This window comes from Lepidothrix coronata, unplaced genomic scaffold (genome assembly GCF_001604755.1).
Source record: "Lepidothrix coronata isolate B3197 unplaced genomic scaffold, Lepidothrix_coronata-1.0 Scaffold3, whole genome shotgun sequence".
NCBI classification, from domain to species: Eukaryota; Metazoa; Chordata; class Aves; order Passeriformes; family Pipridae; genus Lepidothrix; species Lepidothrix coronata.
The window spans coordinates 1,007,132-1,022,779 of NW_016690183.1; the positions used below are offsets into that span (position 1 = coordinate 1,007,132).

At 41.8% G+C, this 15,648-nt stretch overlaps 1 protein-coding gene across 4 annotated transcripts in view; it reads left to right on the forward strand.

The window, feature by feature from the left end:
- Nucleotides 1-15,648, forward strand: part of NFATC1 (nuclear factor of activated T-cells 1) — a 110,700-nt gene that overhangs the window by 41,681 nt on the left and 53,371 nt on the right. For all 4 annotated transcript variants that reach the window (XM_017822643.1, XM_017822661.1, XM_017822652.1 and 1 more), the window contains exons 4-6: nt 2,440-2,642; nt 5,774-5,946; nt 7,909-8,049. In XM_017822643.1, coding sequence (XP_017678132.1) covers nt 2,440-2,642; nt 5,774-5,946; nt 7,909-8,049 — 517 coding nt within the window. The remainder of the gene's footprint in view (nt 1-2,439; nt 2,643-5,773; nt 5,947-7,908; nt 8,050-15,648) is intronic.

Here is a 15,648-nt window from a genome sequence, read left to right on the forward strand (position 1 = left end):
CCTTTGCCTGCATTCAGTAAAACATATGGGTACCCTGGTGTGCAACTTTGCTTTTGCTGAACTGAGGTTTGAGTTACTCACTAGTCTATTTTTACGTTTTAAGTGGCCTTGTAATTCAATATGTGTTTGTTTTAATTTTACACTCCCCATAAAAAGCACCCTCCATGACGAGTTGGAGAAGTGACCGCTAGTAATGCACAGAAATTTATTTGGCTGGCGTGTCACACTATCTTACTTTTCCCCCTGAAAAATTGCATGCTGCTCTTGACCAAAAATACCCCACGATACCTTGAGTCTGTTCCGTTACCTCAGCTTTGCTGCCAAGGCTCTGGAGATGCCGAGGCAGGGTAAGATCAGCCCAGGACAAATCTAGGTCACTCTGCCAGCCCAACTCATGCACACTGATGGAATTACTAAACAGGCAGGGCTACCATGCGAGGGGGCAGGGTGGTGATGTGTGGGACGGTGGCTTCCCCACGGCCACTGGCTGTACCAGGAGCACACCTGTGATCACCTACCGGCAGCTCAGGCTGCGTGTCTGTCTCTGGGGTATAAAGTCAGAAAGTCCTCTTTTTGCAGTGTAGTGCTAATGTTGGTGTCCAGGGTTGTAGGAAGCGGGTGTTCCAAGTGGGGCTGGACTGAGGCTTGCAGCCCATGGCACCCTGCTGAAGGCAATGTACAGGCATGTCTCTGCTTTTCTCTCTTCGTCACTTTGCTGATACTGCAGATTTTCAAACTGCCACTGGTATGTTTTCAGTGTGACAATATTGGTATGGAACCCCCTCATATATCATATCATATCATATCACATCACAACTCCCTGTCTCTGAGCTGCCTTCATGTCGTGTCTCAGGAATGCAGAGCTGATAAAATACTGTAGTGCTGGAAATGAGCCTTGTTCTCCTCCTGACCCTACATCCTTCCACATCCATGTGCTTTAGGTGAGGGTATAAAAATTGCCACACAAGTTGAAATGCTTCCTCTTGGCTCTTCTGACCAAAGTGAGCATTGAAAAATCCGCAGTATGCCCAATTAGTGATGGAAGATGTGTCTAAGAACAGCGTCCTTCCTTGCTCATGTGTTGGTCATCGTGGTACCTGAAACATTGCCACTGTGCATTCCTGTTGCCGTTCAGCATGTTTGATAATGGAGGGGAGGCTTTGTGCCTGTGTTAGCACCCACCAGAATTTTGCAGTGCTCAAGGAGTAAAAGTGACTCAAGATCTTTGTTTTTAATAGCACTCGTGATGTCAAATGGTGAAATACACTGGAGAGATAGCCAGAAATTACTTTTTAAGATTTAAGTAGAGTGAAAGCCGGCAAAATACAATACAGAAGTTACCTACGGAATTTGACACGAGTTTCACTGTTTGATTTTAGATTTATTTATTTAGCTTTGAACTTGCGTGCACCATAAAACAAAAGTGTTGCTCCTCACCAAATTATGATAAATTTTGATCTATCAGATTCAGTGATGGTGCAGTGTTGGTGAATAACTCATGCCCGAACCCACCTGAATCATTCAGTGGGGAAACTAAACCTACAACAAAGTGAGCAGGTTTGCTGTGGGATGGGGCATCTCCTGGGACAGCCCACCTTGCCCATGCTTCTCTTTCCTAAAGTTGCTGTGTCCTCTCTTCCCTTGGGACAGGGCTTCACAGGTATCAACTGCAAGATAACTATTTTGTGAGACTCATTTCCCAGTGTGAGGTGGCAGCTTTAAGCAGGACTGTCTGGGGACTCCACAGCAGTGGGAACCCAGAGTAGCTTCTGCAGGAGATGGTGGAGATTAGGTCAGGCTCTGCTCCTGTTCCCTCCCCAGCTTGTGGCAGAAATAACTCGTTGTCATCAGAGCAGTCACTGTAATATGGTCAGGCCCAATAGCTTCAATGAGATTTCTGTGTGATTATAACAAGAATTTGACACACATGGTGAGCTACTGGTTGTGTATACGTGATCTGTCTCTATGCTGTCCTGGGAGGTATTTACCAGCATAAAAATCGGTTAATGAGGGGACGAGTCACAAGCAGCAGCCTGCTGCTGCATGAGGGATGACCCAGGAAGCATGGGGATGGATGAGCTGTGTCCTTTCCACTTGCAAACTCCATCAGTTTTGCCTCCTTCAGTACTGGGATGGAACATCATTGTGGTGTTTTGTCAAACACTGCGGCAGAATTTATGCAAAGTTTTCTGTGGATGTAGCAGGAGTGCTCAAAAGCACAGCCCATCTAAAGTGCCTCAGGTCCTTTAGGATAATGAGACATTTTCTACACGCACCTTTTTATTGTACTAATATTACATCGCAGGAAAAATGGAAGGGGGGAACTTAACACATCGCACCTGTCACAAGTCCTCTCCTTGAATTAGGCTNAAAAATTTAATTGATTCCTAGCAGTTTATGTGCATCGTGCTCAGTGGGCGTTTTCTGTTCTCTTGCCAGCTACATGGTTACTTAGAAAGCGAGCCGCTCACGCTACAGCTGTTCATTGGGACTGCAGACGACCGCCTGCTGCGACCCCATGCTTTCTACCAGGTTCACCGAATCACCGGGAAGACCGTTTCCACCACCAGCCACGAAACAATACTTTCCAACACCAAAGTCCTGGAAATCCCACTTCTTCCAGAGAACAACATGAGAGCAATGTAAGAGTCAGGCAATATATCTGACATCTAGTAGTTTCCTCTTGGTCTTGGTCACCTCGCTTACTTTCTTTTGGTTTTGTTTCTTTTTTTTTTGTACACGATTTTCCTTTTCCTTACACTTTTTTTTTCCTAAATCTCTCTCTGTAATAGAAGGTTTTCACAACTTTACTGGGACAAATTGCCCCTAAACGGCTTAACAGCAAAATGAACTTCACAAATATTTATGACAACTGATTGCTTTCATTCTAGAGTTTCAGCCAATGTACTTATTTGCCATTTAAAATAAGTATCTCAGTTACCAAGCTGTAAATATCTCCTACCTCAGCTCCTGCATTTAGTTTCTAAATATGACACCTCTTGCTCCTATACGCACTAGCACAAGGAACAGAGCCTATTAAAATTTATCTTTGGATGTCAAAGGAAACTCTTAGAGAGCATTTCCAAGTACCCTCTTGGTTTTTTTGAGACAAATAAAACCACTCATTTCTCACATAATAAAACTCAGCATTTTTATAGCATTTGTTTAGAAGTAAGTCTTCTAGAACTAAGAAAAGTTACCTCTGAGAACCTTTACTCAAAGGTGATGCAATTTACCGATGGGAGTCATTAAACTGGGATAAGTTTAGTCCTATGCAAAAAAGCAGGTGTGGATTTCTGAGTTAGTAGGAGTGATAATTAAATGCTGTGTAAGTCCATTACACATGGGTAAATGTCATTATAGGATTGTATATAAAGGTTGAAATATCCCTCTGTGTATGTGATGTACATGAGACACTCCATATTATTTAGTCCTGTCCTCTTTGTCCCCCTCCTTCAAATCATCCTAGCCCTTGTCTGAGTTATCTCACCCCTCCTTCACATGATCCTAACCCTTATCTGAGGTGTCTGCCTTGGGAGGAATTTCTGTGTGCTTGCATGCAAGTACAACTCTCAATGTGTGCGTAAGTATAAATGTATTCATATTTATATATAGATGTATGTACCTTTGTGTACATCTATAGGGAAATAGAAAGACAAGTAGAAGGTAGACAAAAAGCAGTCCTGAGCCCCACCAAACCAAATGCCACAGGAAAATCACAATTTCACTCCTTGTTATTCATAGAGTTTTCTATGCCTTAATGAAGTGGAAAATGGTATCAGACACCTGAAGTCCTTCTGCACATAGTGGTTATTAGAAGCTGGTTTGCAGTGTCATGTACAACATGCCTCAGAGTGCCTCACGTAAATAGAACAGCCAGAATATGTTTAGCTGCATTGCCAGCTGGGCTTAGAGTGATCACTCAAAACCCAAGGACCTCTCTCAGTGCATTGTGTTAAAAGTCATGACAAGCCTGCAAAATTATTGGCCCCATTTGCTGTCGTCGTAAGCTGACACAGCTACATTGACATTAATGAAATTTCACCAATTTGTACCCAAACAACATTTATTTGGCCCTTTACTTATCCAGTTTGAATCACATTTTTGGCCATCTAGGAACATTATTACCATTTCAATCATCTTTCACCCTAAAATAAAGGTAGTTACACAGTTCAGGAGCCAAGCTGAATATTTTTGTGGCATGCATGCCAGATTGTAGTAGAGCTCTCTCAAGAACCACGAACAATGCTTTGGTGTATGTAAGCCTTACACATCAGTAGTCTAAAACCTCATGTAGCACTAACAATGAATTGAAATTTGGAGCCAAGGACTTTTCTCACACATAGTTTGTGTGTTCAGGCCTTGATTTAGGGAAACACCAAAGCTCATCTGCACATTTAAGTTTTTGCACACTTAGCTGTTCCTATTGACTTCGGATTTTCATATCCATGATTTAAAAGCCTGAATTTAAACGCTTTTTCTCCTCTGAGCTTTATTGACTCTGAATTGAATCTCATTAAGTACTGTATTTGTTTTACAAGTGTTGCTATAGGAGAGACAACATTGAGAAATGCACTTCTTCCATAGCTTAAGGATCTTTGTATAGAATTTTGACATGGGTACAAATATTTCATAATTCTTATGGCTTCACCTGCTAATATGCATTGTTGAGGAGCTTTAACACTTTCATTAGTTTCTTTGATCATATCAGCAAGGGCATTTTTTAAATTCTGAAATCCATACTTCAGAAAAAATGCAGATCAAAACCATGCTGCCATAGTGCTTGTTTGCAGTTTGCTTCAGAACAGAGCTTCAAAGGTCTGGAGGGGGAATTAAACTCTTTGAATGCAAAATAAAATTAAACTATGCATATTCAGTGTAATAAAGTGCATGCCAGAGACCAGTACCCAGAAGAAATTGCCATGTAGGCTTTGTAGTCGTGGCCAAGGCAGAGGTATTTTTGCAGTGGGTTTTTGAGTGCATATGTTTGTATGTCTTTTGTTCTGGGAACTTCTGTTGAAATTTTCTTTGATAAAAATCCTTACTTGTAAGCTCATCCAGGAGGAAACCAAAGTTAAAAAAAAATGAGAGAGAGGTCAGAAATAGTAATAGTTGTATCTGATGAAAAGCACGTTTTTCCCTAATGTGGAGGGAGGACTCTGAGTTTAGTGTTTTTCATGCCGAGCTTCAGCTCAGTGCTCAGCTTGGGAGTATTTCCAACTCGTTCAAGTACAAACACACTGACAGTAGAATTGACCTCAGGGACAGCTGTGCTCATTAATAAGCATTTTCAGGACTTTGCCCTAGATTAAAAGTCATGTCAGATTTTTCTCCAAATTAGTTGTAACAAGTGCAATTGTAAGTAACCCTGCGTTCTACATTAGTAACACTGTCTGCACTATCATCTCATTCTATTGACTTTTCTAGTCTTGCTATTTCTTTGGGTTTTCGGTAGTCCTTAAGCACCATCCTGACAGGATGTGTTGAGGAGGAAGGGTCTGTTAGATTTTTTTCCTCTGAGAACTGAGGTAACATCCTAAATTTGTGTGCTAAATTGCACCTACTACCTGTTACTGCAGATAGCCCCAGCTTAGCTGCTTGTGAATGCAACTACTAGGCTAAACAAAGTGCTGTGTTCAGCCTGGTCATTGGGCTGTGTCTGACTCAGTTTTTTAAGAAGAGCATACAGGAGAGAGGGAAGATGTTGCACACTCATGCCTTCCTGAAGTCTGCTTGAAATTCATTGAATTGCTCTGTGTTTCCTTTTGGATAGCATCGACTGTGCTGGGATATTAAAGCTCCGAAACTCTGACATCGAGCTGCGCAAGGGAGAGACGGACATCGGTCGGAAGAACACACGTGTGCGGCTGGTCTTCAGGGTTCATATCCCACAGGCCAATGGCAGGACCCTCTCTTTGCAAGTAGCCTCCAACCCCATTGAGTGCTGTAAGTAGCAACAAACATCCTCCTTTTGCTGGGTATTATCATAAAATCTTTAATCAATAAGATTGAAAAAGACCTCTAAGATCATCAAGTCTGACTGTTAACCCAGCACTGCCACATCCACCACTAAAACGTGTCCCCAAGTGCCACATCCACACAAGTTTTGAACGGTTTTGAACTCTTCCACCCCATAGGCAGTCTTTATCCACCAACATGCTCTACATTGGTTTTGCATTACCTGTCTAGTCAGTGAACTTTAAACTGCTTTCCAAAAGTACGTGGTTTACATTGAGAACAGAATACCCTTGTCTTGCATTGACTGCTGTAGAAAAACACACACTTGAAGCAAAAGTAGAGAGCAGTTAAACCAATAGCAGACCTGGGAGTGACAGGGTCTTTTATTTTGGTGACTCCTTATCCTAAAGGTAACTGCTATAGAAGTTCTGGAAAACATATCTCCTGCCCTTTTCACTGTCTGTCTCCCCATCATACAGCAAAAACCAGCAAACAAAACCCTTTGATGGGGAGCTACCAGTACACTAGAGCTGACACACTGGCACAAGCTGCCTGCGGTTTCAGAAAACCTCCAGAAACCAGGTTTCTGCACTGGGGTCTCTTTCATTGAACAGACTGCATTTTATCAGATACACTGAGACACCCTCCAAAGACACCTGTATCATTCTTGCTCTGTAAGCCTCATCAGCCACCCCCACTCAAAACAAAACCTGTTTGTTTTGTGTAGCTTTAACATTTCAGGATAAGTGGTGGAAGCTGAATTTTTGTCTAACTCCCAATGCTAATTTGGTTGGCTGGATGGACCAAAACAATTTTTTAAGGTTCTGTTGAATTCCACAAAGGGGATCTTTCTGGTGCTGACGGAGTAGGGGGTAAACTTAACATCTGGCGGGTATGTGTGGGGTGAGCTCTGGCAGAGGGGATGGAGAAGAAGACCTAATCATCCCTAACTCCATTCATGCTGGAGGGCAAAGCAAAAAATGTGAGGAGTCATGGTTTCATCCTGCTGCTGTTGAAGTTTAGAGAGCTTTTCAGTTGCTATATGGCAGGATAAGGCCCAATTTAAATTGATCCTGAACTGGTCTGTGCAAAGGTGCCAAGCTCAAGGAACCACTGAACGTGAAGCCGGTTGGATTTGTGTCAGGGAACTGTAGCTTTGAGTGTTGTGTAATGAGCAAAAGCATGGCACATGGCTGCTGAAAAAAGGGGAAAACAGGAGAAAAAATAAGTGATAGTGTTATTTCCAGTGCAGAATGTGGAATAAACTGGTGCCAAAAACTTCATACATTTCTTAGTGCATGTAACTCAGGGAGAAACCATATAATCTGGATAAAGTATCACATCATCCCTTGAAGCAGCGCTTTCTTCATGTCCCACTTGAGGGGGCATAAAATGTGCCACAAGAATACCAGATTCTGTTTGCATGGAACCTTGTGTGCTTTGGCACTCAGGTTCTTCTGGAAATATGTTCACTAAAGTGCTGGATCACAAGGGCCATGGCTGCTGCTACTGCAAGACAGTTTGCGGAATTGACAATACAATGTATAGTGACGGAAACGGTATAGTGACTGAAACAAATTTTGAACATGCGTGGTTACTTTGTCATGTGTGCCTTGTAAACACACAGCATAAAAGAAAATTGTTTAAAATAAATGAATTTCAATAAAATATACTTTTTAATAGAGTACAGATCGAATTGAGTTTTAAAACATTTGTTCTTTATGAGTCTTTTGAATCTGTACTGCTGTTTAACCCTATTGTTTACAGTCAGGGCACTTGAAAACAAAACACGTTTCCTGCAAACCTTCTGATCTTTCTTTGTTTCTGTATCAAACTCAACTTATCTTATGAGGGCAAGCATTAAGTTACTTACTAGTGCAGTATTTACTTTTTTGTGTATGTTTGTGGTTACCTTTTTTTTTTTTTTTAATCTTCTATATAACTCTCCAGCTCAGAGATCTGCCCAAGAACTGCCTCTGGTGGAGAAGCAAAGTACTGACAGCTTTCCTGTTATTGGAGGGAAAAAAATGGTACTTACTGGTCATAACTTTCTGCAAGACTCTAAAGTCATCTTTGTGGAGAAAGCGCCAGGTATGTCTTCAGTCTAGATTCTGGTCTGTCTTTTGCCCCTTTTTAAAGTCTATGTCAAATGATGAAAGCATAAATATGGTAATCGCATTTTTTTCTGTACATAATATGTTCTCCACGTCACTGGACAAAGCTGTGGAAGTAATCCCAGCTGTGCCTAATGCTGAGGTTTTACACTGCGGCAAGTGTAGTTACAGGTAGACAATAGCAGCATTGAAAGTCAACCTTTGCCATTTGTTTTTGTAGCAAACCATGACTGTAGCAGGTAGGGCCTCTGAAAAGCATTGGAAGCCTCTGGTGCCAAGTCCCCATAAAGCCTGCAATACTGTGCATCTTCTTAAACATTTCTGTAACTTGTGGAAGAGAGAGCGATGCTGTTGCTGGTGTGGGTGCACATGTGTCTCCTCCTGTGGTGGTGGAGACTGGTGGCACTTAGAAGGTGGTGGCTGAGGAGGACTTGGAACCCACACATGTTCATTTGAAGGACATGTTTCTAGTCTGTCCTAGGACTGGGGGAAGGATACAAGTGCCCACCTGCTCCTGCAGTGCATTCATAGTGGGACTGATTTTCCTGGAGAAGGATCCCAGGCCAAGCTGAAGCAGGGCAAAGAGCATGGAGTAGGAGCTGGGGCTGGGGCAGGAGCAGGATGTGTCTGCAGGAGCCGTGGGGTACCTGCAGGAGCAGTGGATCACAGGGTAAAAATGCATAGTGTGTGTGTATGCCCCCTGTGGGAACAGATGGTGGGAGCAGAGCTGTGAGTCAAAGTCAGGCTCTGAAACAAGACTGTTAAGGATAGTTTTGAGTCTTGTTTTGGAAAGGGTTTCCCTAGCGCTGGCACAAGCTACGGATTCCTCAGCTGCCGACTGAACCCCCCCCCCCCCGAACTTTAAACAGTCTTGGGCACTCCTTAGGCCGACAGCACTGGCTTTGACAATGTGCTTGTTTAACCCCTGATGTCCACAAGGTTCCCACGCTTTTCTCTTGCCCACAGCCCCTACCAGCAGCACAGGCAGTCAGGCCATGGGGCAGGATGGCAGGACAAGCAGGGGAGGGTCTAGAGGGCAAGACTTCAGGTCTTTGGGCTCAGCAAGCTCAGGAGAAGAGCAGAAGACTTCCCTGAAGTTTCCCAGTGGAGTCCTGGGTTGGTGAGGTTTAAGTCACCCAAAGTGCACATATGGGATAGAGGTAATGCCTTGACTCCTCGGGGAGAGACAGTGGCACTATTCCTGTGACCCCCAAGCACTGCACACACTTGGGCTGTGACTTCGACATCAGCAGAATGTCCTTTTTGTTTCTTAAGAAAGTTGAAAAAGAAAGGAAAAAAGGTGGTATTGCAATTTAAAAAACCTGAATTTTGCTCTCTCCGTGGATCAGCGGGGGGGGGGGGGGAGAAAGTGACCGTCTACTTTATATTTAAACTTCCTTTGCTGCACAGAACTGGGTTAGTGTGACATGTCAGGAGTGGAGTCCTCAATCTGTCTCATTACAGGAAGGAAACCACATTAGAGGGTGCTTTCCTTCGTACTTGTTTCGTCTCCTCTTCCTTTTTTGAGTTTGAAAATTTTGAAGTATCACGTCCCAAAGGATTGTGATGGTGATGCTCTTTGCCCACCAGCAGGTACCACAGTGGAGATTTGAATACTGTCTCCCTTTGCATTAAGTACCCTAAAAGCAAGATATTCAGTGTGTAGCTTTAAGTTACAGAATTTAAGGTCCTTCCTGGATTTAGTAGTCTCACGGTAGGTTTGTTGCAGTTGCAGGGCAGTACGGCCTCACGGAGGTACAGTCCAGGGGCTGAGCCTTTAAAGTCGAAGAGTGTGTAGCATCTCCAGCAGCTGCAATAATGTTACTAGGAGTGACACACAAAAAGCAAAGTTGCTGACTGATCTGGGCTGAGCAATTTTTAAGACTTCTGTGGTGAATTGTGTGCTACGCTGCCTGACACAGCTCAATGCATTGAAAGCAAACGAGCAATGCATCATTGCTTTAGTGGCAGAGTGCTCCGTCTGGATTTTTGAACAGAGTCACTGTATTTAATGTCAAATGAACAAGCATTAGCAGCCTTCGCTTTTGTAAATCAGCACGAGATGTTTCTTTGCCTTTCAGCTCTTGCACGTCAGTGAAAGTAGGTCAAGAGAAGGAACACCAACATAGTTTCTCTTTCTCTTAGAGAGCTGGTTATGAACTTTTGTGAGACATTCATTAGTTTTGCTGTTTTTACCACTTTTGTTTTTGAATTTGGAATGTTAATCACGTTCCTGGTTGGTAGCAGCCAAACGCAGCTATTACAAAGTAATAGATCACAGGAATGCTTGTGCTTATAAAGAGAACGTATCTTTTGTGTAAAATTTAAATATTATACTATATGAACTCATGTCTTCAGTCCTCACTCTGACAGAGTGCCCAAGCCAGGAGGCAGTCTCCGGAAGCTCATCTAATTCCTGCTAGTCTGCATACTTAATTGGTTAACTCAAAGAGTTTGAGAACACTTTTGTTTGCTTTTCTCCCCTCCCCCTCCCCCCACCCATCTGAATAATTGAATAATTTCTCTAAGTCTGCTGAGTGTTTTTCCAAGCATGAGTCCCAAGCTTTCAGTCTTCAGGGCTAGCCCTCAGCTGTTGTAGTCTCTGGAGGAATGGCATTATCCTGGCCTCCTTTCCTGGGGAGTCAGTCTCAGCAGTGACTCATACAAGAGGGAATCCCTGAAGAATGATCAAATCAATCCTTCTGCTGGGGAGGCAGTGGCTTGGTACTTTCAACTTAACCCATTACTGGCTGCTGTTCAGCCCAGAGGCACTTGAAACAGAGCAAAACAAACTTTGCAGGCGTGTGACTCTGTGTCTCACACAGGAGAAAGGGATGAAGGCACGGCACACTGAAAGGACCAAGGGAGAAGCGCTGTGATGACCTCCTCTGGAAGGAGAAGCCCTCACGGTTGAGGTCCAGTGCTCAGGCAGAAGACCCCCCTTTGGATAAATAATGAGAGTGTTCAGAAGTGAACTAAATTTTGCTCAAGCCTTTTACAGTACCATAAAAAAAGTACTCAAGTGTTGAAGTGAGTCCTTATTTTATGGGATTTTGAGCAATGCTCTGTTGCTTGCACATTAGACCATATTTTCCAGTGATGAATGATGGTATAAAATGATCATCCAAGAAATCTAGTGGTAGTGAAAATGTGAATACTAAATGTACTTTGAGAGGTTTCACTCTTAAATGCAGAATTTCCTTAGACTGGGGAGCCCCACAATTACTTGTCTCTTAAATATTACACTAATAATTGTTTTTCCTATATTCTTTCACTTTCTGTCTCTCTTTGTAGTCGTGCTTTTCTCTTCCTGAGATTCAAAAGTGGCATGTGTGTGTGTGTCATGGTTGTTGGATGCTATGTTTAGGATGCCCATCACCTATCTGTTTTTCACCGGAAGAATTAGTACTTTGTAAAATATAAAAAAGTCTGCAATTTCTTACTGGCAAAGGCCCTTGATGTCTGTAGGCTGGGATTCACTGTGTAGGCAAGGTGTGCATTTTAGTTACAAAAGTAGATGAAATGAAGTTGGTGTTTGTTAGCTACGGGAGGAAGTGTTTGTCTAGGAGAGGCAAAATGTTTCGTGTTAACACACGCATCTGCATGGATTGTGATTCGGAATTACAATAAAAGACTGACTTAGTTCCTTATAATTTAAAAACTTTTTATTTGTCAGGCAACAAAAATCAGAAAATGCAGAGGTGTTTGGAGAGTGTGTTTTAATGACTATATCTGTCAGCTACCTTTTTTTTGGTAACAAATTCTACAAACACTCTGTATTTGTTTTCAAAGCTGTTTTTTTTTAAAGTAATATGAATTACTGAGCACAAAACAGAAAAAAAACCTAACACAAGCAACCAGACTGCTGGCTCTTAGTATATCAGATTATGATTAGAGATCTATAAAACTGAGTGTGGTAGAAAAATCTTAGTTTTCTTCCCTCTGTTCACAAAATGTATCCTGTAACAGATGAGTGAAAGCTCAGTGATGAGAGACAAAGCCAATATCCCAAGAAACAAAGCACAAGAAAGTTATGGGTATGTCTTCTTAGCATGCTGTAGGATGTTTTGGGTTAGAAAGAATAGCCCAAGGTATTTTGGGATTTAGAAAGAGCCTCATACTGAGATCTGAAAGAGTTAATCTACCCTGCAAAATACTCCTTGCTCAAAAATTGCTTCTTGTTCCTGTAGCTAGAGTAGTTTTGACACTGGAAGTAGCTCAAGTATTTCTGGACTTCATGGATTTGACCAAGTCTAGACATACCTAAGAGATCAGGTTAAACTGACTGAATCTTCATTATTATCAAGTTGTGATCTATGGGAAGAAATAGTTGTTTGATGTATTATTATTAATTATCATTCGATTGGGTTACCACTAGTTAAATTAGAACTCCAAACCCCTTTCTTTGCTTTTGTGCTTAGTGATGAGAGCTCAAGACAAGAAATTTAAGGAGCCAAAAGGCCGAAATGTAACATCCATCTTCTCTATGAGATTAGTTTCTTGAATAATACTGACTTTGAAATTCTTATTCTGGGCTGTAAATGTTGAGGGCCACTTTGTCCTGGTCAAAGGCCTGCGTCAAAGCTTCCCTATAACAAATGCCCCTCCCTGAGGATGCATCACTCTCTGATGGACATTTATAGAGTTCAGAATTTGTAATGCTGTATCTCTGAGTAACTCCAGACTCACAGACTATAGTGGTTTTGAACATGTTGTTATTTACTGCAACTTCAAATAGACAGTAATCCTAGCACCTACACACTCTGTAACCTAATTGCATAATATCCTCAGCTATTGTGCCCAAAGCCTTTGACACTCAAAGTTCCTGAAAGACAGAGAAATAAACAGCACATAAGCAACATTTCCTCTAGGGATTTTTCTCTCTTTTAATAGTTTCAAGCAATTAAAGTGCTTTTCAGATTTAGTTATTGCTTCCAACTGTTCCTTTTGCTCCTGTTTTTATTTTGTTAAATGGATTTTTCTGTCAAAACTTTTCCTCTTCCCTGCTGGAACAGGTTTTGCTCTTAGAACATGAAGGTGCTGATGTGTAATGGTAATAGTTATATTAGAGCAAATGAAAGATAACTGGGTGCAATCAGCAATTATTTTTTTGTATATATGCCAAAGAAAATCATCTTTCTTTAAGTATTTCAGATGGGAAAACTTGCAATTTGCCTCTTGTTAAATGTGTGGTCAAGCTTGGTCAGCTGAATGTTTGCATGAAGGAAATGCAACATGGAAAAAGAAGGAAGCTGGATGAATTTAGGTGTCCACTCAAGCATTTCACAGTTTTTTGTTCCTCTCAAATTTTCCTTTCTCTGGAAGAGATTAGAGTCAATCAATTGCTGCTTAAAGATATACATCAGTCTTATAAATTCAGTTCTGTTTCCTGTACGTCATGTGAGCAGAATTTACCTTGTTGTATGGCAGCTAACTTAAATGCAGTTTTTTAGCTTCAGGAGAACTTATAAAAAGTTGTGGAAAATGATATGTTGACGAAGCATTTGAGTGCCTTGTGGATGGAACAGATGCGTTGGGGAAGCATGTGTGCTTTTTGGTTTGACTTAGATACACTGTGGAGCTTAGGTTTTGCAGTCTGTTTTGACGTGATGCGATGTGATGTGATGTGATGGGGAGACGGGTGACCTGAGTCTTGGCAGAGCTCCATTTGGTAAAAGATCTTACATTCTCAGAGATCTTTCCATTGCTTTTTCCATTGCCAGTAGCAGTCACAGTTTGGGGGGCAACTGGCCAAGAAGGGGTCATGTTTCACACGGGTAATCATAATGTAGCTCACATAATAAATAAGCAAGTGGCAAAACTCTCTTTCCCCCTCTAGTCAGATGGACAGATACTACATAATTTTGTCATTATCTGTCAGTTTATCCAAGTTCAGGACAGGCATTGTAGTTGGCAGTGAGCGATTCAACGCTGACTCATGCGCATTGAGGTTAAAAATTCGGGAAACTAGATAAACTGGAAACTTCAAAGGCATACAAGTTGGGAGCATGGAGTTCACATGAAGGTCACTTGAACCTAGTTCCTAGAGATATATTGATAGCTGAAGGGGTTTCTGGCCACTGCCCAGAAATAGATATCCTTGGGCAAATAGTGTCATCAGATGATGGAGTCATTTGATGGTGGAACCCTTTCACGTGCGCAAAGGAGTAGTGATTGCAGCTCGTAGGAAATGTCAGCACGTTTCAGTTTTTCCTGGCTGTTTAGTCTAGGGAATGGTGAAGACAGAGTGGGACAGCAGCCATACGCATGAGATGGTGTCAGCGGCAACAAGCCTTATCCAGACTGTTGCTCTCACAGTGAAGAGTGAGATCAGTCAATCACAGATACTTATTGTGGTCAGCAGAGAAATAGGGAATAACCATGTGGTCTCAAAAGTCACTTGTCTGAGTAATCCTGTAAACTTTTTATTATTATAGAAAATGTGGCTGAATGCTGCAAGTTTATTCTTTCATGTCTTCCAAACGAAGTGGCTTCAAAGAGCTGTATCTGTGCAATCAAAGCTTTGTCTCTGAGCTTTTACAACTAGCACAAGATTTCAAATAGTTTTTACTGTTACTGTTCCAGTAGGACCCTCTGTCCAAATACACAGACCTTACAAGAAAGCTGAGATTCTAATGAAGCAATCAGTGCATACAGTGGAGGAAAGAAGTATGGTGAGTTGACCTTGGCTGGATGCCAGGTGCCCACCAAGCTGTTCTCTCACTCCCCCTCCTCAACAGGACAGGGGAAGAAAATAAGATGAAAAAGCTCATGGGTGAAGATAAAGACAGGGTGATTGCTTATCAGTTACAGTCCTAGGCAAAACAGGCTCCACTTGGGGAAAATAGTTTGTTCCCAATTAAAAATAGAATAGGATAGTGAAAAACAAAAGGTAAAACTGAAAACCACCTTTACTCAGGTGGACATCACAGGAAAAGCGGGGAGAGACAAGGGAAGAAGATCATGTTCCTTTTAGGTCTATTAAGGAACTAAGATTACACCTTCAAGAACAATGTGGAAGAAAATATAATTACATTTAAGAGAGGAATAGAGAGATAAGTAATTTTCAAAGTATGCCTTGTTCCTGGGAAGCTGATGTCAAGATGGAAAATCAGAGGAGAGGAGGAGGAGGGACTTCTAAGATTGAGCCTGACGTTCTTGGATTAGAGAGACAAAAAAAGGGACATGAGGGGGACAATGAGATGGAAAAATATAAAAATGCTATTCAAAAGCCTGCTGTTTAGACTCTGCTAAAATGTCACAAGGAGTTGCCATAATGGGATATTTCTGGAAGATGACAAGTTGTGGTCATAAAAATAAAATGAAGAGTCTCAAAAAGTGATCAAGAAGGTTGAAAGCATTTGGATCAAACTTACACCTTAAGATGAGAAAGAACTAGAAGTAGCTATAGTACAGGTGGCGGTGTTGGCATCCAGCACAGAAGTAGAGGAAAAGAATTATTCATGGAAGAAAAATTTGGAACTTGATTTAAACTGGCTGTGAGGTTTGTTACTCCAATAGTCTGAGAAAATATGATACAGATTAGACCGAAGAAGATGGACCAGGAATATTTTAC